This window comes from Sapajus apella, unplaced genomic scaffold (assembly GCF_009761245.1).
Source record: "Sapajus apella isolate SASKATOON/1434 unplaced genomic scaffold, GSC_monkey_1.0 scaffold1, whole genome shotgun sequence".
Lineage (NCBI taxonomy): Eukaryota > Metazoa > Chordata > Mammalia > Primates > Cebidae > Sapajus > Sapajus apella.
In genome coordinates this window covers 141,214-165,970 of record NW_022436941.1, presented here as the reverse complement: position 1 = coordinate 165,970, position 24,757 = coordinate 141,214, and the positions used below count along the sequence as shown (strand labels likewise).

Below are 24,757 nucleotides of genomic sequence, written 5' to 3'. Positions count from 1 at the left end.
CCTCTGCAGGTTTTTTTGTGTGGACATACATTTTCACTTCCTTTGGAAAATAAATACCAAGGAATGTGATTGCTGGATCTTATGTTAGAGTATGTTTAGTTTTTTTAAGTTTTTTTATTTTTATTTTTATTTTTTAGAGACAGGGTTTCACCATATTGGCCAGGATGGTCTCGATCTCTTGACCTTGTGATCCGCCCGCCTTGGCCTCCCAAAGTGCAGGGATTATAGGTGTAAGCCACTGCGCCCGGTCGAGTATGTTTGGTTTTATAAGAAACTGAAACTCTTCCAAAGTGGTTGTACTATTTTACATTCCTACTAGCTATGAATCGAAAATTCTTTTTTTTTTTTTTTTTTTTTTTGAGACGGAGTTTCACTCATGTTACCCAGGCTGGAGTGCAATGGCACGATCTTGGCTCACCGCAACCTCCGCCTCCTGGGTTCAGGCAATTCTCCTGCCTCAGCCTCCTGAGTAGCTGGGATTACAGGCACACACCACCATGCCCAGCTAATTTTTTATATTTTTAGTAGAGATTGGGTTTCACCATGTTGACCAGGATGGTGTCGATCTCTTGACCTCGTGATCCACCCGCCTCAGCCTCCCAAAGTGCTGGGATTACAGGCTTGAGCCACCGCGCCCGGCCTGAATCGAAAATTCTTGCTCGGCTGGGCGCGGTGGCTCACACCTGTAATCCCAGCACTTTGGGAGGCCGAGGTAGATGGATCAGTTGAGGTCAGGAGTTTGAGACCATCCTGGCCAACATGGTGAAACGCTGTCTCTACTAAAAATACAAAAATTAGCCAGGCATGGTGGCATGCACCTGTAATCCTGGCTACTTGGGAGGTGGAGGCAGGAGGATTGCTTGAATCTGGGAGGTGGAAGTTGCAGTGAGCCAAGATCGCATCACTGCACTCCAGCTGGATGGCAGAGTGAGACTCCATCTCAAAAGAAAAAAAGAAAAAAGAAAGTTCTTCCTCCACATCTTTGCAAGCATTTGGTGTCATCAGTGTTACGGATTTTGGTTATTCTAGTAAGTATGTAGTGATATGTTATTTTAATTTACACTACCCTGATGACATACGACGTTGAGCTGCTTTCCTAAGTTTATTTGCCATTTAAATTTTGTTAAAATTGAATAAAATGTGACAAATTCCTCCTCACATGCACTAGTCACCTTAGTAGTGCTCTATAATTATATGTGCTTAGTGGTACATGTTGGACAGTGGAGCTCTGGAGTGATCTACTTGGACTATGTCAGAAGCTTTAAGTTGATTCCCCAGAGAAGACTCTTCTTCCAGCCTTCTGACTCAAAGGGAAAGGCCAGGCTGCTGGGGCTCTAAGAGACTACAGAGGGAAAACTGCTGGGTGTCTCAGTATATGCTATGCATAGGTTTACTTTTCTTTTTAGTGTAGGGTCCCTGGCATCCTCCAATCCAGAGACCCTCTGTTTTACCCTCTTCTGAGAACAAACTTCAGGCCTCTGCTGGAGGAAGGGAGAGTAGTCTCCCCGTGGCATGGTTGAGGGGTGGGGTAGGATACAGGGATCTGATTGCTTCTTTAACAGCTTTCAACCAGTCTTCTTTTTAGCCTCCCCCTCCTTTAACCCCCGTTTCCATAGGTGTCTGATGCCAGTCATTTCCGAGCCTTTTGAGGATCCTCAAGTGTAATTTGGGCTGGTTTTTCTTCTTTCCAGTTTAGGACTCAGCTTTCTGAAATCTGTTGAATTTAATGCCTCTAGTTCTTCTAGTCCCAATCTTCAAAATTTGCAGTTGCCTTTTTGTTCTTGCCAACCTTGTAGGCTCTTTCCTTGCATCATTTCTTATTTTCTAAACACCTTTTCTGTAGGTTTAGTGAGGTTTCAAGGAGAGAAATTAGATGCTTTGGTTAGGTCTGACATTTTTTACCTGAGAGTTCCTATTAATCTGGATTTATAAGCCAGATTTGGATGTTTTTTAAAAAATCTTATTCTGTATTTATGCTTCCTTCAGTATCTATATTTGTAGTTAAAGGTTTAAGTGCTACTGTTTAGTGGAGGACTCAATAGAAGGGCCAGGAAGTGAAATATTTACCACAGCCAGGCTAGGACAGTAAGGGTTTCGTTTGGGAGCAGAAGATAAGTGACAGCAAACAAGGAGATTGATACAAGTGATGTAGGTAGGTTGATTAGAGACTTAATTTTAAAAAGCTTGGACATCTGAGACATTGCATAAATAAAGTTCCAGTAGCATTTATCTTCTTGGACTCAACTATTTTTTAGTTTTTTTTTTTTTTCACTTGTCGTGATCTAGGAATTTATTCTACATTTCAGAGAATACACGTAACTAATGATACAATTTAAAAACGACTACTGAACAAAACTGTATGCCAACATAGTATACATAGACTCTGTAAGAAGAACACACATAGTATTAACTAACTAAACAATATACTCTTTTTTTTTTTTTTTTTTTTTGAGACAGAGTTTCACTCATGTTACCCAGGCTGGAGTGCAATGGCGCGATCTCGGCTCACCGCAACCTCCACCTCCTGGGTTCAGGCAATTCTCCTGCCTCAGCCTCCTGAGTAGCTGGGATTACGGGCACGCACCACCATGCCCAGCTAATTTTTTGTATTTTTAGTAGAGACAGGGTTTCACCATGTTGACCAGGATGGTCTCGATCTCTTGACCTCGTGATCCACCCGCCTCGGCCTCCCAAAGTGCTGGGATTACAGGCGTGAGCCACTGCGCCCGGCAAACAATATACTCTTAATATACTGTAGCAGCAGGTTTCTATTTTAATAATTGAGCTTGCTGTTTTAGTGCTCTATTGGATTCTGAAAGAGTTTTACCTGTACTGACTATAGTGATTCACTTTGCTGGTTGTTGCTGCCCTCTGATGGACTAGCTGAGGAAATGCAGCTTTTTTCATTCATGGATTATGTGCTGTCCTTCCCTAAATTGAACACTAAAGCGTGGATAATTTTTTTTTTTTTTTTTTTTTTTTTTTTGAGCAGGAGTCTTGTTCTTGTTGCCCAGACACGATCTCGGCTCACTGCAACCTCCACCGGGATCCCGGGTTGAAGCAATACTCCCGCCTCAGTCTCCTGAGTAGCTAGGATTATAGATGTGAGCCACCACGTCTGGTTAATTTTTATATTTTTAGTAGAGGCAGGATTTCACCATGTTGGTCAGGCTGGTCTTGAACTCCTGACCTCATGATCTGCCCACCTCGCTCTCCCAAAGTACTGGGATTAGAGGCTTGACCCACAGCGTCTGGCGGATAATTTTTTTTTTTTTTTAAGGATAAAATCTGTTTCTGATGATCCTCCAGGAAAGCAAGGGAAACTGGCATCTTCCTTCTTGTAAAAAAGACAATCTCTCTTCCTTTCTTTTCTATCTAATGGCAAGACTTAGTGGACATTGAATAGGAAAAAGGCAGAAGAATTTGGGGAATGCAAAGATTTGGTGGCTTTGGAGTCTGGGTGCCTGAGTTTCATATCCATCTCATCCCCTTATGTGACCTCAGTGATTTACTTCACCGGGCTGGGCTTCAGTCTCTTCATTAATATAATGAAGAGGTGGAGTAGACTTGGAGGGTTTTTCCAGGGATTGCCATGTTAGGGTAGCAACCCTAAATTATATAGTATTTGTTCATAAGAGATATAATGACTAAGTTTCAGGCTCTGGCATCAAGTAACTTAGTCTGGAAAGGGGTAAGGAAACAGATATCAAAAGAGAATTGTAATCCATTTTTAGTGCTGTGAGACAGGCAAGTACCTATTACTGTGGAAACACAAGGAAAGGTACATAACCATTTAGAAGAGGGATCATTCTATAGGGCCTGTTGGAGTTAGCCTTGAAAGCGCAATCGAGGCTGAGGAGGCAGCAGCCGAGGGCAAGTCTAGGGTGTTGAGACAGTGTCATCTGTTTGGAGATGAAGATGGAGTTTGAGGTGGAGGGCTTGCTGAGAGATGAGACTGCGGGGAAAAGCTAGGAGAGTCATATGTCATGCATAAGAATTTGGATTTCATCATAGGGCAGTGGAGCGCTATTGAAGGTTGTTTTTTTTTTTTTTTTTTTTTTTTTTTTGAGACGGGGGTTCGCTCTTTTTTCCCCGGCTGGGGTGGAAGGGGGCGGTCTCGGCTCACCGCAACCTCCGCCTCCTGGGTTCAGGCAATTCTCCTGCCTCAGCCTCCTGAGTAGCTGGGATTACAGGCACACGCCACCATGCCCAGCTAAGTTTTTGTATTTTTAGTAGAGACGGGGTTTCACCATGTTGACCAGGATGGTCTCGATCTGTTGACCTCGTGATCCACCCGCCTTGGCCTCCCAAAGTGCTGGGATTACAGGCTTGAGCCACCGCGCCCGGCCTATTGAAGGTTTTTAAATGGGGAAATAACATGGACAGCTTGGCATTTCAGAAAGATTACTCTTGGATGTAGTATGGAGAATGGATGTGGTATGGGGCAGATGGGACTGAAGGCAGGGAGATCGGTAGTACGCTGTTGGAATAAATCAAACAGGAGACAATACTGGTGTGAACTTAGGTAGTGCTAGTAGACATGGATGGAAGAGAGATGAATCGAGTCTGTAGGCAGAAAGAACAGGTTGCTCGTTTTCCCACCCCACCACCCCCTTTTTTTTTTTTTAACTTAAGCTGCAGCTGTGACCAATTCATCTGCCATTAATTCTTTAGACCCAGATTCTATTATCTACATTACATTCATCCCAGAGTTGATTGCTTGTTGCTTGGTTCTGAGGGAACTCATTGAGTTTGGGGGACAAAATTTTGAAAGCAATTGCCTTGGGAGCAAATAAGTTTAACCTGGGCTACGGTAAACTGAATTTTTATGCACTCATCCTTTTTGTGCTTGTTTCACCTTCTGTATGCGAAGGGATTTAGGGTAGTGACAAAAGGAACTGCATTGTTGGTCATTTTGGGTGGTGCTTTCTGCCTCATCATCCTTCCGCCCTGCTTCTAGTAATCAGAACACATGAAATAACTGTACATTCCATGGACACTTTCTCATGGCAAGATTCTCATGGTTTGGGGTGAGTGATTATCCCTCAGCCAGTGGAAGCTTAACCTCTTCTGGACCATGGAGGTCAAAGTTTGTTTTATTTCAAAAGCACCAGGTTGGTGGAAAATGGACCAAGTATAGATTCACAGTTTACACTGGATTTAATGGAATTGTGTGATATGGGGAACATGAACATAATATTGTCGATTTTTCTTGTCTGTGAAAGAGGAAAAATAGCTTTGTGGCAGAAATGGAACTAGTTTTTCATTAGTTGGAGAAGGTTAGTCAAGAAGCATTTACCAACTGGGTGTAGTGGTATGCACTTGAAATCCCAGCTACTCAGGAGGCTGAGGCGGGAGATAACTTCAGCCCAGGGGTTTGAGACCAGCCTGGGCAACACAGGGAGACCCCACCTTAAAAAAAAAAAAAAAGAGCGAGAAAGAGATTTACTATACTTTTCTAAGGACATTAATGAAGAAGAAATATTGTTTAAAATTAAGCAGGATGAAGAAAAATTTCCACTTTCCCAGACTTGTTCATTTAGACTTTTTTTGGGGGGCGGCGAGAGGGGTAAAGTATAATATGTATACAGAAGAGAATGTAAAACATACAGAATAATTATAAACTGGACAGCTGTGTGATTCATGTCAAGATACAGAATATTGTAAACACTCCAAGAACTGCTTTGTCCCCTTCCCCAGTCACAACGCCCCCATCCCAAGCAACCACTGTTTTGACGTTTATGGTAATTATTTCCTTTATGTAATAATTTTACATCCCAAATAATGTAGTGCTACATGTTTTTAAATTGAATATTAATGAAATAATTCAATATTGTGTTTATGAATAGCTGTAAGTTCATTCACTTTCTCTGTGAAATTGCTTTCCTTGTACTAATGTACCAGTTTATTTGTCCACTCTACTCTTTTAGTTCACATCATTCATTATCATACACAATTAGTTGTCTTCTGGTTTGTTGAAGCAATAAGTCAGACAACTTTTGTCACAATAATATCTGTCAGAGTGGCCGGCCATAAACACTGTAGCACAACATCCACCTGAAGGACACCCCCAATGAAGGTGACTACTTTTGCCATTCTCTTTGGCCTTAGGGTATTTCAGGACAGCCAGCTTTACCTTCTTTCTCATGCTTTTTCTTCCTGGGAGTAGTGTAAAACGTTTTTGTAGTCCCACCACAAAGTCTCAACACAAGATGAAGAGTGGACTCCTTTTGAATGCTGTAGTCAGTCAAAGCACATCTTCTAATTGCTTGCCAGCAAAGATCAGTCTTTACGGGTCAATAGGAATTCCTTCCTTATCCTGGATCTTGGCTTTTACATTTACTGCTGTATCCAAGGGTTCAACCTCAAGAGTGATGGCCTTCCCCATAAGGATTTTTTTTTTGAGATGGAGTCTCACTCCTGTCGCCCAGACTGGAGTGCAGTGGTGCAATCTCAGCTCACTGCAACCTCCACCTCCCGGGTTCAAGCTATTCTCCTGCCTCAGCCTGAGTGGCTGGGATTACAGGCACCTGCCACCATGCCTGGCTAATTTTTGTACTTTTAGTAGAAACAGGGTTTTGCCATGTTGGCCAGGCTGGTCTTGAACTCCTGACCTCAGGTGATCTGCCCACCTTGCCCTCCCAAAGTGCTGGGATTATAGGTGTACACCACTGTGCCCGGTCCCCCATAAGGATTTTTATGAAAATTTGTGTTTTGGTGGTGGTTCCAATATATCCAGTTGGCAGATCAGAAAGCCCATTCTACTTTTGATTGCCATTTACATATTATCGTGTTATGAACACTCTTGGCATACACATTCGACTACATATGTGCACAATTCAGCAGGGTAGATACATAGACATTTTTTAGTTGCATTGTACTACATGTGCATATTTAACTTAACTGAATAATGCCTTACTGTTTTCCAAAGTGGCCATAGCATTTTACAGTACCACCAGGAGTTCCTGTTGGTGTACGATTAAATGAACTTGAAAACTTTTTCAAGTCTTGGGAGTGTGAATTAATATCTTGCTGTGTTTTTAATTCGCATTGCCTTATATACTATGAAGTGGAGCATTTCTTATACGTGTGTTGGTCATCAACTTTAGATTCTGTTCAGTTCTGCGTCTCCTTTTTTTTTTTTTCCTTCTTAAGAGTCATATGTTAGTGACCTTAAAAGTCTTCCTGCTCCTTACTTGAGGGAATGTGCTAAGGTCTCCTTCCGCAGAAATCATGAGCTTGTGGAAAGTAGCTTAGATCCTTTCAACTTATCTCCCTTTTTTCCCCAACCCGTGTGGTGTTTGGGAGGTTTCCTGGTACTTCACTGATTTCTCTTCTTTCTTCTCCTTCCTTTTTCCTGTTCCTAGACTCTGAAGCGGCTCATGGCGGATGAGGTAAGGATGTTTTGTTTGGCATGTGCATGTTCTAGCTCATTGCCTACACTATGATATTTACCAGTTTCCATAACTTTGACTTTCTGTAACTTATAATGGTGATATGGCTTCTACTCAGAGTATCTCAAGGCTTTTTTCCTAACTCTTTACTCTGTGTTTGGTCCACTGCATGCATTTCCCTGGACATTCATTATCTTCCTAAGTTAGGCATGCTCTTTAAACTCCAAGCTGACTTGCAGTCTGAATGCCACTCATATCACTTGAAGCCCTATAATACTAACAGATAATTAATGTTATTTTCAAGCAGGGAGAGCTGATAAGCTGTAGCTTATTGGTGACTCTTTGATTTGAGCATCAGTATTTGAGGTTTGAGGAATGGTTTGTTAGCATTTGTTTGGCAGAGAGATGGCATATATACCCCTGAAGTACATTGTATTCTTTGCTGACTGGATGTCATGAAAACGGGATATTGAAGAATAGATATTGAACTTTTGCTGCCTACATCACACAAGTGCCGTGGAGTGTACAAATTAAAGAGAAAGGAATGGATCCTGATTTTAAGGATAAATTTATCCTATGTGGCTTATATCTATTAAAATGTATGGTAATACATCCTGAAGGGAGGCATCCTCTGGGGTCCTAGCCACATTTATTATTGGGTAGCTGGAAGAAAACAAAGAGCATTTTATTGATAAAACTCTGTCATGAGAGGCTTTCAGTTCTGTACTGCTACAAGGCTTAGAAATGGCAGGGGAGATCAAGAACAATGTTTCTTCTATTTTAAAGAGGTTTGAAATCTTAATACTTTGGTCCTCTTTGAACGTAGATGAGAGTACAGAGTCAGTATGCTAAGTGAGATAGGAGGAAGACTGATTTCTTCTTTTCATGTCAGAAGAGTCTTGAACTGCTCATGAACCAGAGGAACCATGCATGTGTAAGAGGTTAAAGGGGTAAAGAATTTGCTGTGTGGTTTGTTTTGTAAGTGAAAATGGATCACTGCTAACGCTTTTTTCTCGTTCTCAGCTGGAGAGATTTACCAGCATGAGAATTAAGAAGGAGAAGGAAAAGCCCAATTCTGCTCATAGAAATTCTTCTGCATCATATGGGGATGATCCTACAGCACAGTCATTGCAAGATGTTTCAGATGAACAAGTTCTGGTTCTCTTTGAACAGATGCTGGTAAGTTTCCCATTCCCAAAATGTTGCTTCTTCCTGTGCGTTTGTGGCCATGGTTGGCTCTTTTTTGTGCATGGTCCCCTAGCTAGCCCTTTATTACAAAGAATTCCAGGCTTAACATGGAACTTTTAAAATGTTAACCCTATCATCCCATAATTAGGGAGTAAATATACAAGTACCAGTTCATAAGATTGGAATCTGTGCTTGGAAACATCTAATCACTGTCTTGTTAATGTCCTTCTGCCCAGCAACACTTTAGCCACAAAGACATAGTGGACCATCTCACCCTGTGTACCAAAGATGGTAATATGGAGACCACCTTTGGGTTAAGCCAGAGCAGATAAAGTGTCGAAGTATTCACAACAAACTCTATTTAAAGGAGAAACTGAGGATGGAATATTATTTGCTGATTTAGTGGTGAAATTGGAAAGAAAATACATAGAATTGCTAGAAGACCTTTAAAGATTGTGTCTGAAGGCCGGGCGTGGTGGCTCAAGCCTGTAATCCCAGCACTTTGGGAGGCCGAGGCGGGTGGATCATGAGGTCAAGAGATCGAGACCATCCTGGTCAACACGGTAAAACCCCATCTCTACTAAAAATACAAATAATTAACTGGGCATGGTGGCACGTGCCTGTAATCCCAGCTACTCAAGAGGCTGAGGCAGGAGAATTGCCTGAACCCAGGAGGCGGAGGCTGTGGTGAGCCGAGATCGCGCCATTGCACTCCAGCCTGGGTAACAAGAGCGAAACTCCGTCCCCGCAAAAAAAAAAAAAAAAAAAAAAAAAAAGATTGTGTCTGAAGTGAGCTAAGTAATGAAGTATATGTGCATGTAACTTACTTTGCTGTCCTCAGTGAGGAACACCGAATAAGGAGGACATTCAGTGAATGTCCATTATTGGTAAGTCTTGGAAAGTTTTGATGAATACAGGATTTCATAAGACCTGTATTTTGCATGGATATGTGATCTCAGATTCAAATAGAGACTAGTTGCAGGTCTACCTTACTTAAAAGCTTAGGTTTAAAATCCTTAGCACAGGGCCTGGTACAGAGTAAGCACTCAACTGGTACTAGTGTTATTTTTTTTCACTGAATCTTTTAGTTTGTCTCTTAGTGTTCCAAGTGCATTAACAGTCTTAAGAGTATGATACATCAAGATAATCTCTTGGCCTTGAATTGCAAGTTTAGATATCTCTTGGGCCAGGCAGGTAGTATAAATAAGGGGTAAGCGAGCTAAATAGAAGATGGCAAAATAAGTAGGGAATGTGGCAAATTGAAGAGAGGCTTTGGTATTTTTGTTAGAAAAGCCAGCCACACTCAGTTCTAGTAGGTGGTGGCATTCCAGTTTGGAATGCTTGCCTAGTAGTGCCAGATTAAAAAAAAAAAACAATAAATCTTGAATAACATCAAATATCCTAGTCACTAGTTGAATTTCCCCAGTTAGGTCTTTTCTCTTTTTTTGAGTCAGAGTCTTGCTGTGTTGCCCAGGCTGGAGTGCAGTGGTGCAGGGCTGGAGTGCAGTGGTGCAGTCTTAACTCACTGCAACCTCTGCCTTCTGGGTTCAAGCGATTCTCCTGCCTCAGCCTCCTGAGTATCTGGGATTACAGGTGCCCACCACCATGCCCAGCTAATATTTGTATCTTTAGTAGAGACAGGGTTTCACCATATTGGTCAGGCTGGTCTCTTGGCCAGGTTGATCTCAAACCCCTGACCTTGTGATCCACCCTCCTTGATCTCCCAAAGTGCTGGGATTATAGGCGTGAGCCACTGTGCCCGGCAGGTCATTTTTGAAAAACCGGTTTGTTCAAATCACAATTCCAAATATAGTCCACTGTACTGATACTCTCAATTTTCATTTAAACTATAGGTTTCCCTTCCTTTTTTTTTTTCTTTTTTTGAGATGGAGTCTTGCTCTATCACCCAAAATGGAGTACAGTGGTGTGGTCCCATTTCACAGCAACCTCTGCCACCTGTGTTCAAGCAGTTCTCCTGCCTGTCTCCTGAGTAGCTGGGATTACAGGTGCATAGCATCACGCCCTGCTAATTTTTGGGTTTTGAGTAGAGATGGATTTCGTCATGTTGGCCAGGCTGGTCTTGAACTCTTGACCTCAAGATCCAACTGCCTCGACCTCCCCAAGTGCTGGGATTACAGGCGTGAGTCACTGCACCCAGCCCACTTTTTCTTTTTATCCTTACTATTGATATATATATATATATAAAAAACACTTGCTGAAGAAACCATTTGACCTGTAGAGTTTCCCACAACATGAAATTTGATGGTTGCATCCTTTGGTACTGTTTTACTAGAGATCGGTATTTTTATGTAAGGTCCCCCAAATTTAAAATGTCGAGCTAGCCAAGTGAAAAATTTTATCTTTGGGTTTGATTTAACTTGAGGGCCACTTTTTTGTAACTTCTATGTTCAGTTTATCTGGAAGAGGTAAAAAGCACCTGGCGGGGCATGGTGGCTCACACCTATAATCCCAGCACCGGGAGGCTGAGGTGGGCGGATCATGAGGTCAGGAGTTCAAGACCAGCCTGGCCAACATGGTGAAACCCTGTCTACTAAAAATACAAAAATTAGCTGGGTGTGGTAGCAGGCACCTGTAATCCTAGCTACTTGTGAGACTGAGGCAGGAGAATCACTTGAACCTGGGAGATGGACGTTACAGTGAACTGAGATTGCGCCATTGGACTCCAGCCTGGGTAATAAAGCAAGACTTCAACTCTAAAGGAAAAAACACCAGGAATTAAGTCCCAAAATCTTCAAATTAATTTTGCTACTTGCAGAAGAAACAGAATAGATCCCTCCACCCCATATTTTCCTCAATTCAAATATCATTCTGGAATTATTAGGGCTAAATTTGTGCCCTCCAAGGTACTAGGTTTGGACACATGGTTGTTATGCATGCAGAAGTATCAAGCAGAGCCTTTCCCCAAACATATATCAGATTATGTCTGTTAAGGGGCCTCTGCTTTATCATAGAGTTTCCAGTTCTTTCTTCATGGGAAAGGAGTTTGTACAGGCACTGAGTTAACCAGGGATAATGGGTTTGTAGACCCTAGAGTTGGTGCAGTTGATTTTGCAGGTGCTTGGATTATGTCAGTCATCCAGTGCTTCAGTCTGAAGAGATTTTTAAGGTCCATCCTTGATGCAAAAAAACATTATCTGTGGTTTTCTTCCAATAATACAGAAGAAATTTTTCATTTATATTGAGGCCATTTTTCTTAGAGAAAAAATATGTATTAACATGTCTGTAGAGATTTATACTAAAATGTTAATTATACTTATCCTTGAGGAATTTTCATCAGCTGTAATAGCTTAAATTTCTAGGGATCAAGAATGTATTTACTCAATAAGCTTTTATACGCTCAACTCTTCACTAAGTATACTAATGTTAAACACAAAATTTATAAGGAATTTGAGACAATTTTGTTTTTTCTCTTTTTTCACCCTCTCCTAGCTGGATATGAATCTGAATGAGGAGAAACAGCAACCTTTGAGGGAGAAGGACATCATCATCAAGAGGGAGATGGTGTCCCAGTACTTGTATACTTCCAAGGCTGTGAGTCCTGGGGCAGGTATCCATGACATGGGAGACTGCGCCCTTGTCTTGGACCTGTTTGTTTTGCCAGTTTTATGTAACATTTTATGTCTGCATCAATTCTGTTTCACTCCACTATATAAACCCATTAACTTTTTACTGTCTTATCGAGCTACTATTCTTCCACACTTTTTGCCTGGTTAAATCTTCATGAAGTATGTAAATATAGGGAATGAGATAGGCAGTTTTAAGTCTCACATATTTTGGTGGTATGTGTGATGGGTATCTGCCCTGATAAACTTGGCCTGATGTGGTGGCTCACTCCTGTAATCTCAGTACTTTGGGAAGCTGAGGCAGGAAGATCGCTTGAGCCCATGTGTTTGAAACCAGGCTGGGTAACATGGTGAGACCTTGTCTCTACCGAAAATTAAAAATAAAAACAAAATACAAACTCTATTGACTAATACTAGTCCCTAATTTATGACTGGGTCCACTGTTACTAATCTGTATCTATGCCTTCTGTCCAGGGTATGAGTCAGAAGGAGAGCTCTAAGTCTGCCATGATGTATATTCAGGAGTTGAGGTCAGGCTTGCGGGATATGCCTCTGCTCAGCTGCCTGGAGTCCCTTCGTGTCTCTCTGAACAACAACCCTGTCAGGTGAGCATTCTGAGGAGATAACAGGAGTAGGAGCCCAATGTTGGAGCTCATTGGTGGTGACTGAAGATCAAAGGAGCCGGTGAAGTATGAGAATAGTCTGAATTGGAAGTAGAAAGTTGTCAGGATAAACTTTGTTTGGCAAATAAGTATTTATTGATTTGATACTGCATTGTCTCTCTCTGTTCCTTACAGTTGGGTGCAAACATTTGGTGCCGAAGGCTTGGCCTCCTTATTGGACATTCTTAAACGACTTCATGATGAGAAAGAAGAGACTGCTGGGTAAGGACTTCCAGGTCTTTGCAACTTCTACTTGGAAGGTCATAGGGGACTTGGCTATTTGCTCTGAAGGAGAAAATAGCTATGTAAAGTTTTGGGCTGGGGGGGATGTACTTTTAGCTGAGAAAGGGTTTATCATAGTGGTGACTAGAGGATGAATGATGATTATAGATACAGGAAACGGAGGAGGAACTTAAATTTCATGTTGAATAACTCTAATATATACCACATAATATTATTAGTCTCCCAGCACTGGTTCTTTTTCAATCTGGAAATAAAATCTGATATAGGCCCTGTAATCTGGTCTGGGTCATATCCATTTGGAAGTCTTATAATATACTTGGGACTAGTATTGTGGCAGTCTTCAAAGTTGGAATAATTTTTAGGTGTACCTTGCACTGTCTTAGGCTACCTCGAAGCCAGCCTGAAGCAAAATACTTCCTGGAATCTTTCTGAAACAAAATAATACAAGGCCAAGACCTGTATATACCTTTTCAGTGTTGAAACCTGTGAAGTAGCGAGGCAAGCAGCAATAGATGGGATGTTATCCTGATACAATTTAGCACTTAGGAGCCTAGAGAGAGTTAAAAGGAAGGTTTTAATGTAATACTAAATTCCTGGATTACAAGAGGATCAGCCAAACTTCTTTGATGGTGAGGATCCCTCTTTACTTACCTATTTTCGTCAGTGTTTCTGGGCAAAGTGCCATGTGCTAGAATTTACTCAGCTACTAGTTGGGGTCATTATTCCTAAGAACCTTGTTTGTAAGATTAAAAATGGGAAAGTGGTAGAGAATAAAGGGACCTCACTGATGATGTCGATGTCTTCTATTACAGGAGTTACGATAGCCGGAACAAGCATGAGATCATTCGCTGCTTAAAAGCTTTTATGAACAACAAGGTGAGATTTTTTTCATTCTCATTCCAAACCCCATCTGGATCCCTGCTCTTTCTCTTGTATTGGCAAATTCAAAATAGTAACTAAGAATATGAGGTTCAAGACTTCTAGCTTTCTCTTTTAGTATCATAACTGTTATTCTTTTTTTCTGAGACAGAGTCTCACTCTGTCGCCCAGGCTGGAGTGCAGTGCACAATCTCTGCTCACTGCAACCTCCACCTCCTGTACAGGCACATGCCACCACACCTAGCTAATGTTTTATTTTTAGTAGAGATGGAGTTTCACAATGTTGGCCAGGCTGGTTTCGAACTCTTGACCTCAGGTGATTTGCCCGCCTTAGCCTCCCAAAGTTCTGGGATTACAGGCATGAGCCACCGTGCTTGGCTTCATAACTGTTTTTCATTACCACGCAGACATGCTTCTATGGACATTTTTTTCTCAGTTCTAACTTCTGTTGCAGAGAACAGGCTCAATTTTGTTTCTCTTTCTTTACTTTCTTTTGCTAATTCTTGAATTTCCTGACCTGTAGTAATTGTTTTTGGAAGATTTACTTTATTTTCTGTTTCTTTTTTCTTCTAGACTGTTTCTACTTTAGAATTTTTTAATCTTCTTTTTGCCTGTTTAGTAATTCAACCCAGGAAGCCCACAATCATATGCCTCTAAGTGCAAATCTCTCTTCCTCACTGTTTAATTTTATTATAATTAACTTATTCCATTGGATTAGGAGGGAGAGAATTAACAAGAAACATAAAAGTCAGAGACTTTTATTCTTGGAAGACATATAATTATTTCGTGTCTCCTAGAAAATTATTTTGGTATGTTCATCTCTAATTATATTGGGAAAAGTATTCTACCCTGTATTAGTTTGCCAGTGTACCACAAAATTAGGTGTCTTAAACAACAGAAATTTATTTTCTCACAATTCTAGAGGATAGAATTCCAAACTCTAAGGTATCAGCAGGGTTGGTTCTTCTGAAGGCTGTGTGTGATCATGTGTTCCATACCCCTTCTAGTTTCTGGTAGTTTGCTGGCAATCCTTGGCACTCCTTATCTTGTAGATGCATCATCCTGATCTCTGCCTATGTGATCACATGATGTTCTCCCTCTGTATGTATCCATATCCAAATTTCCTCTTTTTATAAGGACACTGGCCATATTGGATTATGGACCCATTCTACTCCAGTATGACTTCATTATAGCTTGACTAATTATATTTACAACAAGTATTTTTCCAGATGAGGTTACATTTTGAGGTACTGGAGGTTAGGACTTCAGCATATGAATTTGAGAGGATACCATTCAACCCGTAACAACCCCTAAACTTGTCCCCAGTTAGATGCTGTCATCTTTCATCCTCCATTCTTTGTTCTTGGCCCTACTAGTTTGGAATCAAGACCATGTTGGAGACAGAAGAAGGAATCCTACTACTGGTCAGAGCCATGGATCCTGCTGTTCCCAACATGATGATTGATGCAGCTAAGCTGCTTTCTGCTCTTTGTATTCTACCACAACCAGAGGATATGTATGTGACTGGAATCATTTTTCTTCTTCATTTGCAATTTTATCGTTTTCTTAGTTTAGAGGACAATTGAGTTGATTGGGTGTCCCCTTGGTCATAAATACTAGGTAAGATTGTATTTCTTCCCAGAAGTGAACACTAAGAATCTTAACATTTAAGAACAATTCCTAAGTGATTGGTGCTATCCTGAATGTTCCACTGCTTATCAGAGATATAGCAAGATGTCTCCTAATGTCTCTATTGTCTAGGACAAGGGTTTCTTTTTACTGTTTTTTTTTTTTTTTTTTAAATTCAGAAGTAACACAATGTTATTTTTAAAATCCAAACATTATAGAAGTATATAAAGTAAAATGTAACTGCCTCATCCCTTTGCTAAATCCTATTCTGTGGAGAGAATGACGGTTAATGGGATAATATAGTCTCATAGAATGTTTCCTAGGCATAGACACACATACTGCATTCCCTTGATTCTAGACACCTGCCACCCCAAGAGATAGTATCTTAAGAGCTGAGGAATGTCACTTATGCCTATAAAACCAACTGCATATATAGGATAGATTTTTATTATTGTAGAGGGATTTGGTTTAACGAAAGTTAAATCATTCTTCTCAACTTGTTTCTTTTTAATAGTAGATCTTGGACATTTTTTCTATGTCACTACTTACAGGTCTACCTTATTATCTTTAGTGGCTGTTTAGTATTCTGTATGCATGTATGTAGCCCTATAATTTATTTAACAATTACCCTGTTCTGGACTTACAGATACTTTTTAAAGCAGATTTCTGTACCTGTTCCAGATGATAATTTTTACAAATGATATTGCAATGAATGTCCTTGGCATATCTTCTTTCACATTTATGCATATATGTTGGATACATTTCTGGAAGTAGACTATATGTTACATACATGCAAAATTGATTAGTACTGTTAAATGCCCCTCCGAAAGTTGTATCAGTTTATACTTCATGGAACGGGGGACTTGATTAGTATTTATGGATAGAAGCCTAGGGATGTGTTTTAGGGAATGCATTTCTCTGAAGTGATTGTCCTTAGTTTTCAGCAGTTTCTGGAAACTGAATGGTGAGAATAATAATGTATATTATATAATATATATATATATATAATATAATAATAATGGTGAGAAATCTGTAACACTGATAATGTCCTTTTTCCTAACTGATCTGTGCCCCTGTGTAATCTACTCATTATACATGTCTGTGTCAGAATACCTGGAAAGTTCTCTCCCTTTCTTTTCTCTTGGGCAGGAATGAAAGGGTTTTGGAGGCAATGACAGAAAGAGCTGAGATGGATGAAGTGGAACGTTTCCAGCCACTGCTGGATGGATTAAAAAGTGGGACCTCTATTGCACTGAAGGCATGTATATCCCCTGAAACTGGGCCCAAGAATAGAATTCAAGATGTACAGACTTAAATTCATTTGATCTTTTACTAGAATACATGGAGTGGCTCCCAACTATATATTCTACATTTCACAATCTGTTCTGAAAGGAAAATGATTCACCTTTTCTCTAAGAAGATAAAGAATGAACTGTTTTCCTCATTATGAGATGGAAAAGGGCATGGTATCTGTTTGTAATCTAGGAAAACTGAGACCTACAACAACATATACTGTCAAATCCTTGGAATAATTTAGAGTTTTGGGCTCGCTAGATCTGTACTCAAACCAGGTTTCATTGCTGTAGTAGAAAAGTCATTTTTAGAGTTTTTGTATTGTATCTTTCAGGTTGTATTTGGGGACCTAATAATGTATGTAAAGAAAATGGATTCTTGATATCCAGGAGTTAGCACTGACATAGCTGCTGAATTTTCACATTTTAGGTTGGATGCCTACAGCTGATTAATGCTCTCATCACACCAGCTGAAGAACTTGACTTCCGAGTTCACATCAGAAGTGAACTGATGCGCTTGGGGCTACATCAGGTGTTGCAGGTAAGATATTATACTTCATTAGAAAGGCTAGCCTGGTTCCTTCCTGCTCTAGGGCTCAGCAATTCCTGGGACAACGCTGGTTTTCAATTAAAAACCAGGTTGAAAAGCTTAGGTTTCTAACCACATAGGATACTTTTGGGTTCCCTAACTTCTACTTTTGTTGTTGACAGGACCTTCGAGAGATTGAAAATGATGATATGAGAGTGCAACTAAATGTGTTTGATGAACAAGGGGAAGAGGATTCCTATGACCTGAAGGGACGGCTGGATGACATTCGCATGGAGATGGAATATCCTTTTACCGACTCGTTTCAAGACAAATGAGACATTCATTGTATTTGGTTCCCTGATCCCTGTGTGGAATGTTTTGGGGGATGATGACTCAAAACAGCATTAGGCTTGTGTATCTTCTCATTAAATAAGGCATGTGTATTTTTATTGCTGCTGGCTTTACTTACCTTATTATAGACCAGGGAAATCAGTAAAGGTGATCTGAGGGTTGTTGAGCATAGAAGCCATCAAAATCATTGTAAACTTCCTAGAATGTGATAGCTTAGCTTTCTAAGGTGTAGAACTGAATTTTAGACATGTTTGGACTGACAGAAGGAGTAATTTAGTTACCTGTTAATATTTTCAATAAGTAACTTTGAGGCAGTTATCTCTTAGTTTCTATCTACTGCCTGATCGTCAAGCCGAGTACTTACTAGAGATCCCCTGTGTGTATAGTACCACCCAACTCACTGGTCCCTTGGCAAAACGACGTTTTAGAGAGCTTAAAGCCTCTAGTGATGTTTACAGGAAGAACAGCCAGTAGAATGGAAGTGGCGTCTTGCTACTTTTCCCTAGCTTTTCCAAGAGTTGAATAAGCCACTTGTCAAACATAATTTCTACATGTTCGCTTTCCTTAGCTTATTCTCCTTTTTCACTGACTTTAGTGAAGTCTTCCAGATTCTCTTAAACACAGTGAAGGATTCAAAGGCAGAGCCATACTTCCTTTCCATCCTGCAGCACTTACTCTTGGTCCGAAATGACTATGAGGCCAGGTAAGACGGTGTGCTTATGGGAAGTTTTGAATTTGAGCCTAAAAGGGGAGAGTGAATTCCTTAAATTCAAAGATTGTTCTGTAAAGGGAAAAAGTAAAGACAAAGAGCCAGGAGTAGGGTTCTTCAGTCACAGATATAAAGGAAGTTGCCTTATTTTTTAAATCTAACTCAAAGGCATCCCGGTGGAAGAGGTCAGAGTATGTAAGGTGAAATGCCTGTCTATTTTTGGAGGGAAGTAGGTAAATAGGATGAAGATGATAACAAAGAGAGGTGGCAATTTTAAATTCTTTCTAGTTTCCTGGAAGTATAGATTTAGCAATAGCACTATACATCACAGGAAGGATCAAACCCAAATTTTTAGATGGAAAGTATTGGCACTAGGAGGCAGATGGCAGGAAGTTTTGATTATCTGAAGTAGATGGCGTAGCTGATGTGGAAAAAGAAGTTTTCTTAGCATGGCAGTGATACTTGTGTTATCTTTACAAAAATTTTTCCAGGTCTCTCAGTTGTCAAAGCAGTTAAGTTTTCTTGGTCCTGAATACTTCTGAAAATTATATTTTAATTTTCTTTTGATGACCCCGTTTTATTTTCTTGTAGACCTCAGTACTATAAGTTGATTGAAGAATGTATTTCCCAAATAATTCTACACAAGAATGGGGCTGATCCCGACTTCAAGTGCCGGCACCTCCAGATTGAGATTGAGGGATTAATTGGTAAGCACACTCTTCTATCTGGCTTCTCCAAGTTTTGCTTCTTCCTTGCATTTTGCATCTTTTTTCAGTGAAAATGTCAGAGAAGATACCTTTCCAGTCCCCAGATATTTCTGTTTTTGTCCTTTCTTACATCATAACCAGTATTTTTGCTAGGAATCTATAGGTCTTTAGTTTATTTCTACATAAAACACACACCAGCACCTTTTGCAGGAACTCCTGCTGGTCTCAGAAAGTCAAAAGTGTCACTCATAGGCATTCTTCCTGCTACCAGCACAGTGGCTTTACCGCATACCCAGAGATCACATGTTGAACTTAACTGAAAGTTTAATTTCTTTGTCTAGTGCAGAACATTAAGAAAGATAATAAAAATAATCAAAAAGATAAAAGACTATTCTTTGGAAGGGCTTGGGTATAAAAGAAATAAACTAAGAGAATTGGGAGCTTTACTTACTGACTCTTCTTCTTTTCAGATCAAATGATTGATAAGACAAAGGTGGAGAAATCTGAAGCCAAAGCTGCAGAGCTGGAAAAGAAGGTGTATATGAGACCAAAAACATTTGTTTGAGTATATCTTGCTTTGAGGATTATTATTTTCCTGACCTGTGAGACACTTTTTTTCTGTGGTATTATGGAAGCATTTAGCATCTGATGTGTAATTCCCAGGGGAAACCATTCCAGTATAGGTTAGTCATTGGAGAAGGTGATATGGAAGTCATTATGAGGAGCTTTCCTGGTGGGTTTGCAGTTCTTGAGCTACTAGGCAGGAAAAGAAAGACAGATGATACTCATATAATAGTGATGGGACTCACAGGTTTGCGTGGCATTTTAGGCCTCTTATCCCTAGAACATTAGGAACTGCGGTCCTTTGAACAGTAGAAGTGGAAAATGTCTTTGAGTTTTCTTTTTCTCTTCGATTGTTAAGGACTCTTACTGTGGTTAATAGGTTTTTTTATCCTAGAGATTATTGGGATTGTACTACCATGGCTGTCCTAGTTAAATACCTTTAAAATCTTTGTTTTGTTCTTTACTATAAAAATAGGGAATCTATGGAAATGAACTGATTCCCTTCTCCTTTAATCTTGATTTTAAGGTTAGAATCATGGTGCTTTTTTTCCCCAAGCATAGCCTGAATTTGTGAGCTCTGTAGATCAACTATTGGCCCAAAACAGGAGATGGGGGTGGGGGGCAGATTCCAGCACCTCCAGGCAAAAGAGGAGGTGAGGGGAATTATGGGTAATAATACTTGTGCTTCTTACTGAGCTGGAGAGCTTACTGGGAGCCTGATTCGTTTTTTTCTCTAGCTGGACTCAGAGTTAACAGCCCGACATGAGCTACAGGTGGAAATGAAAAAGATGGAAAGTGACTTTGAGCAGAAGCTTCAGAATCTTCAGGGAGAAAAGGATGCACTGGATTCTGAAAAGCAACAAATTACCACAGAGAAACAGGATCTAGAAGCAGAGGTGTCCCAGCTTACAGGAGAGGTAATGCCTGAGCAGGGAAGGCAGAGTGACCTGTAACCTCAAGATGTACATGGCTTAGAACAGGAGTCAATCATCTCACTTCTAGGGAGGGATCAGCTACTAATAGGCAATCTAGTTACATGGTGCATATTTTTAAAATAATATACTGGTTTTTGGTTTGTGTTGGGGGTAAGTAATACATAAGACAGAAAATCTGGAAAATACAAAAAAACATTAAAAATGAAGGTGATAAATCTTCTAATTAGGAATAAAAACTAAACTGTTACAAATCAGCTGATTTTCTGTTTAGTCATCTCTGCACAGATTTATCCTTACACACTCCCGGTGCAGTAGTAAATAGTTAAATGATCTTTGATGTCTGATAACTTGATTACTTACGTGGTTATATAATCATCTGTGTAGCACATATATTAGTTATATAACTAGAACATTTGATTTACTTGACTTTTACATTTTTTAATCAAGGGAGAGTTTAACATAAATGTTGAAATTGTCTTTTTAATACAAAGCATTCTGAACTAAGAACGTGAAGACCTGAATTCTAGTTTTGTCTCTGCTGCTAAGCAGTGTGACTTTAAGTGATCATGTGATCTTTCTGACTCCTCTCAGTTTCTCCATTTGTAAAATGAGAAGTTTGGATTAAGTCATTTGTTAGATTCCTTCTAGCCCCAGTACTCCCTGAAGTGGGGTGAGAAGTACTCACATTGATGTTATTTCTGTAGGTTGCCAAGCTGACAAAGGAACTGGAAGATGCCAAGAAAGAAATGGCTTCCCTCTCTGCGGCAGCTGTTGCTATACCTCCTTCTGTTCCTAGTAGTGCTACTGTTCCCCCTGCCCCTCCTTTACCTGGTGACTGTGGCACTATTATTCCACCACCACCTGCTCCTGGGGGTAGCACCATAGTTCCTCCTCCTCCTCCACCACCACCTCCTTTGCCTGGGGGTGTTGGTATCACCCTCTCACCCCTTTCTTTACCTGGGGTTACTGCTATCTCTCCACCCCCTCCTTTGCCTGGGGGTGCTAGCATCCCTCCACCCCCTCCTTTGCCTGGGGGTGCTAGCATCCCTCCACCCCCTCCTTTGCCTGGTGGTGCTGGAATCCCCCCACCACCTCCTCCCTTGCCTGGAGGAGCAGGAATGCCACCTCCTCCTCCCCCTCTTCCTGGTGGTCCTGGAATCCCTCCACCTCCTCCTTTTCCTGGAGGCCCTGGCATTCCTCCGCCTCCACCCGGCATGGGTATGCCTCCACCTCCCCCATTTGGATTTGGAGTTCCTGCAGCCCCAGTTCTGCCATTTGGATTAACCCCCAAAAAGCTTTATAAGCCAGAGGTGCAGCTCCGGAGGCCAAACTGGTCCAAGGTAAGATCTCTATTTCTTCACCAGTATATCTTTTTTTTTTTTTTAATTTTTGAGACGAAGTCTCATTCTTGTTGCCTAGACTGGAGTACAGTGGCCTGATCTTGGCTCACTGCAACCTCTGCCTCCCAGGTTCAAACGATTCTCCTGCCTTAGCCTCCTGAGTAGCTGGGACTACAGGCGCTTGCCACCACACCCAGCTAATTTATTTTTTTAATTTTTGGTAGAGTTGGGGCTTAACTGTGTTGTTAGCCAGGATGGTCTCAATCTCCTGACCGCATGAGCTGCTGCGCCTGGCCTCACCAGTTGATCTTAAGAAACCATTTTACTACCAGTTTTCTTCTTTGTATTTTGTGCATGGATGGGCTGCACCTCCCTTATGGCTTACATCTTTCTGTCTTCAAGTTTCACTCATGCTTATGTTTATTCAGCAGATACTGGGCATCTTCTATATGCCATACATCACCATGGAGAGTTCTGTGAACCCTGTACTCTGAATTTAATCTTAACTAAACTTATACTTAATGTTTTTTGCCTTTTCTCTGAGGCTATCAATACCATGGTAACACACAGTTTGATAATGGTCATTCACTAGTCCGCAAGCTACTGATAGTTGTGCTGATCCAAAAGTCATGGATTTATGAATCCACTCTACCCCAGTTTCACAGGATGTAAATTACATAGCCCATATTTGCATGCACAGCATTGTTCCCATGATGTGTTTGAGATGCCTGTGATTCTGAGTTAGTTAGCCTTTTGCTTCTAGAAAGTAAGTTAATATAAAGGAGCTTAGGGATTTATTTGCTCATAAAATGAGCAAATTTGGCACAGTTAGCCAAACTGGTGGGGAAAATATGATGGAGAGCAAGAGAAGATGTGAAATAAAGCCTTAATGCTTCTGAAGCTAGAGGATTTGGAGTTAGGAGGAAGATACATAGTATACGTGAATCTAATTCTTAGATTTATGCATCCATAAACAAATAAACTGGAAGTATTCTTTAATACTAATCCCTCTCCTAATCCCACCACACTATTCTGTGCCTCAGGTTAGTCTTATTCTAGTAAGACATTGTTGATAATCAGCCAGCCACCTATTTTACAGACTCATTTGTTTTTTTAGGTTGGAAAGTACAGGGCTCTGTTTACTAATTTTTAACACCCTGCCTTTATCTACAGTTTGTGGCTGAGGACCTCTCCCAGGACTGCTTCTGGACAAAGGTGAAGGAGGACCGCTTTGAGAACAATGAACTTTTTGCCAAACTTACCCTTACGTTCTCTGCCCAGACCAAGAGTGAGTACCTTCCTCTTTGATGCAAAGGTCCAGTGTAGGGCTTAGAATATTTTTTCATCAGGTTTCCTATTCCCTTTCCTTCCCTGGGTGAGGGTAGAAAGGGTATGTTGGATGGAAGACAGATGGATTTTCCCATTCCAAAGAAAGAAAATATGTTATTATATTAAATATTAAGGAGTTACATGGTTGGGAAAGAGAACTATTGTATGTAGGTATTTTGTATTAGTATAACTTTTAGGAATATGAGATTAAAGTGACAGAGCTTGATTTGGGCTCATTTTGATGATACTTTTGAACAAATTCTGGCACTGCTTTAAGGTGCAATTTCCAGTCCTAAGTACTTAATTAATAAGGGTTGGATAGAGTCTTTAACAGTTCAGGTGGCGGAGTGGCTGTGTACGTTAACAAAGAACCGTATGTGATTTCTTTTCTTCCTTCCGTTTCTTTCCAATATTGGATGCCTTCTCCCTCCTGGCACTTTGTTCCTGAAGCTTCCAAAGGTAAGAATGCAAAAGAGCCTGTTAGTTTGGTCTCTTGAATATTAGAGAAAAAGATGAAATAGATATAAAGGAATTTCTCATTAGGAAACTGAGACTAGAGATTGAGGGTTGATTTGTCTTTGCTAGCTTTTCTTTTCTTTCTTTTTTTTCCCCTCCCTTGGACTTCAAAAGGACTAATAGCTTTGGTATTAACAGGGAAGAAATTTTGTTTCATATTAAACTATCACATACTTATCTCTTTAGAAGGTGAGGGACAACGTAAGTAATAATACTGTTACCTTACATTTGTGCTGTTTTACAAGTTTTATAGTGCCTTAACATGAATTACCCTATTTGACATGCAAAGAAGCCTTATAAGACAGGCAGGATGTGTATTATCTCCACTCTGTAGCATATATAGACTCTGAACAGTTAGGTAGCTTTCCCAAGGTTAGGATCAGAACCAGGAGTCTCGACTTCTGGTCCATTTTTTTCTATATAAATTCTTGCTTTTCTTTTTTAACCTTCATGTGTTTCCTTTTATTTTAGAAGAGCTGATTTACTTTGCCCTCTTCTTTCTTCACTTTTAATTCTTGTGGTTTTATGCTGCCTTGTGATAGGGTACTTGTTAGTTATTTCCCTGAGAGAGATAGTATTTCAAATATCTTGTCATGTATAATGACAATTATAGCCCAATAATTTTGTGTTTTCATCTTCTTCCAGCATTTTTGTTTGTTTAGAGGTTTATTACGACCTTAGTGATGAAAATTAAGTGCAACGTTGGAGCATTTATTTTCCCCGCCTCTCCCCAGTCAATTAGTATTTTTAAAGGTGATTCTTATTTTTTTCCTTAAGTGATCTGATGGAAATAGGCTACACTTTGTTCTAATAAGGAGCCTAACAGATTGCGAGGTGCCTTGGTGGCCCCTAGTGATTGTGTGTGTGTGTGTGTGTGTGTGTGTGTGTGTGTGTGTGTGTGTGTGT

General features: G+C 40.4%; 1 protein-coding gene and 1 long non-coding RNA gene across 5 annotated transcripts in view; both read left to right on the top strand.

The window, feature by feature from the left end:
- Positions 1–24,757, top strand: part of DIAPH1 (diaphanous related formin 1) — a 109,077-nt gene that overhangs the window by 26,615 nt on the left and 57,705 nt on the right. For 2 of the 4 annotated variants that reach the window (XM_032297993.1, XM_032297824.1), the window contains exons 2-18: positions 7,368–7,394; positions 8,418–8,573; positions 12,033–12,134; positions 12,641–12,771; positions 12,964–13,050; positions 13,884–13,947; positions 15,327–15,466; positions 16,729–16,837; positions 17,302–17,412; positions 17,583–17,701; positions 18,338–18,454; positions 19,052–19,167; positions 19,638–19,702; positions 20,469–20,648; positions 21,371–22,006; positions 23,180–23,294; positions 23,786–23,794. In XM_032297993.1, coding sequence (XP_032153884.1) covers positions 7,368–7,394; positions 8,418–8,573; positions 12,033–12,134; positions 12,641–12,771; positions 12,964–13,050; positions 13,884–13,947; positions 15,327–15,466; positions 16,729–16,837; positions 17,302–17,412; positions 17,583–17,701; positions 18,338–18,454; positions 19,052–19,167; positions 19,638–19,702; positions 20,469–20,648; positions 21,371–22,006; positions 23,180–23,294; positions 23,786–23,794 — 2,284 coding nt within the window. The remainder of the gene's footprint in view (positions 1–7,367; positions 7,395–8,417; positions 8,574–12,032; positions 12,135–12,640; positions 12,772–12,963; positions 13,051–13,883; positions 13,948–15,326; positions 15,467–16,728; positions 16,838–17,301; positions 17,413–17,582; positions 17,702–18,337; positions 18,455–19,051; positions 19,168–19,637; positions 19,703–20,468; positions 20,649–21,370; positions 22,007–23,179; positions 23,295–23,785; positions 23,795–24,757) is intronic. The other 2 variants (XM_032297916.1, XM_032297880.1) reach the window with 2 other exon arrangements.
- LOC116565692 overlaps positions 23,803–24,757 on the top strand; it is a 3,734-nt gene continuing 2,779 nt past the window's right edge. The window contains exon 1 of the long non-coding RNA XR_004275565.1: positions 23,803–24,729. This is a non-coding gene — a long non-coding RNA (uncharacterized LOC116565692). The remainder of the gene's footprint in view (positions 24,730–24,757) is intronic.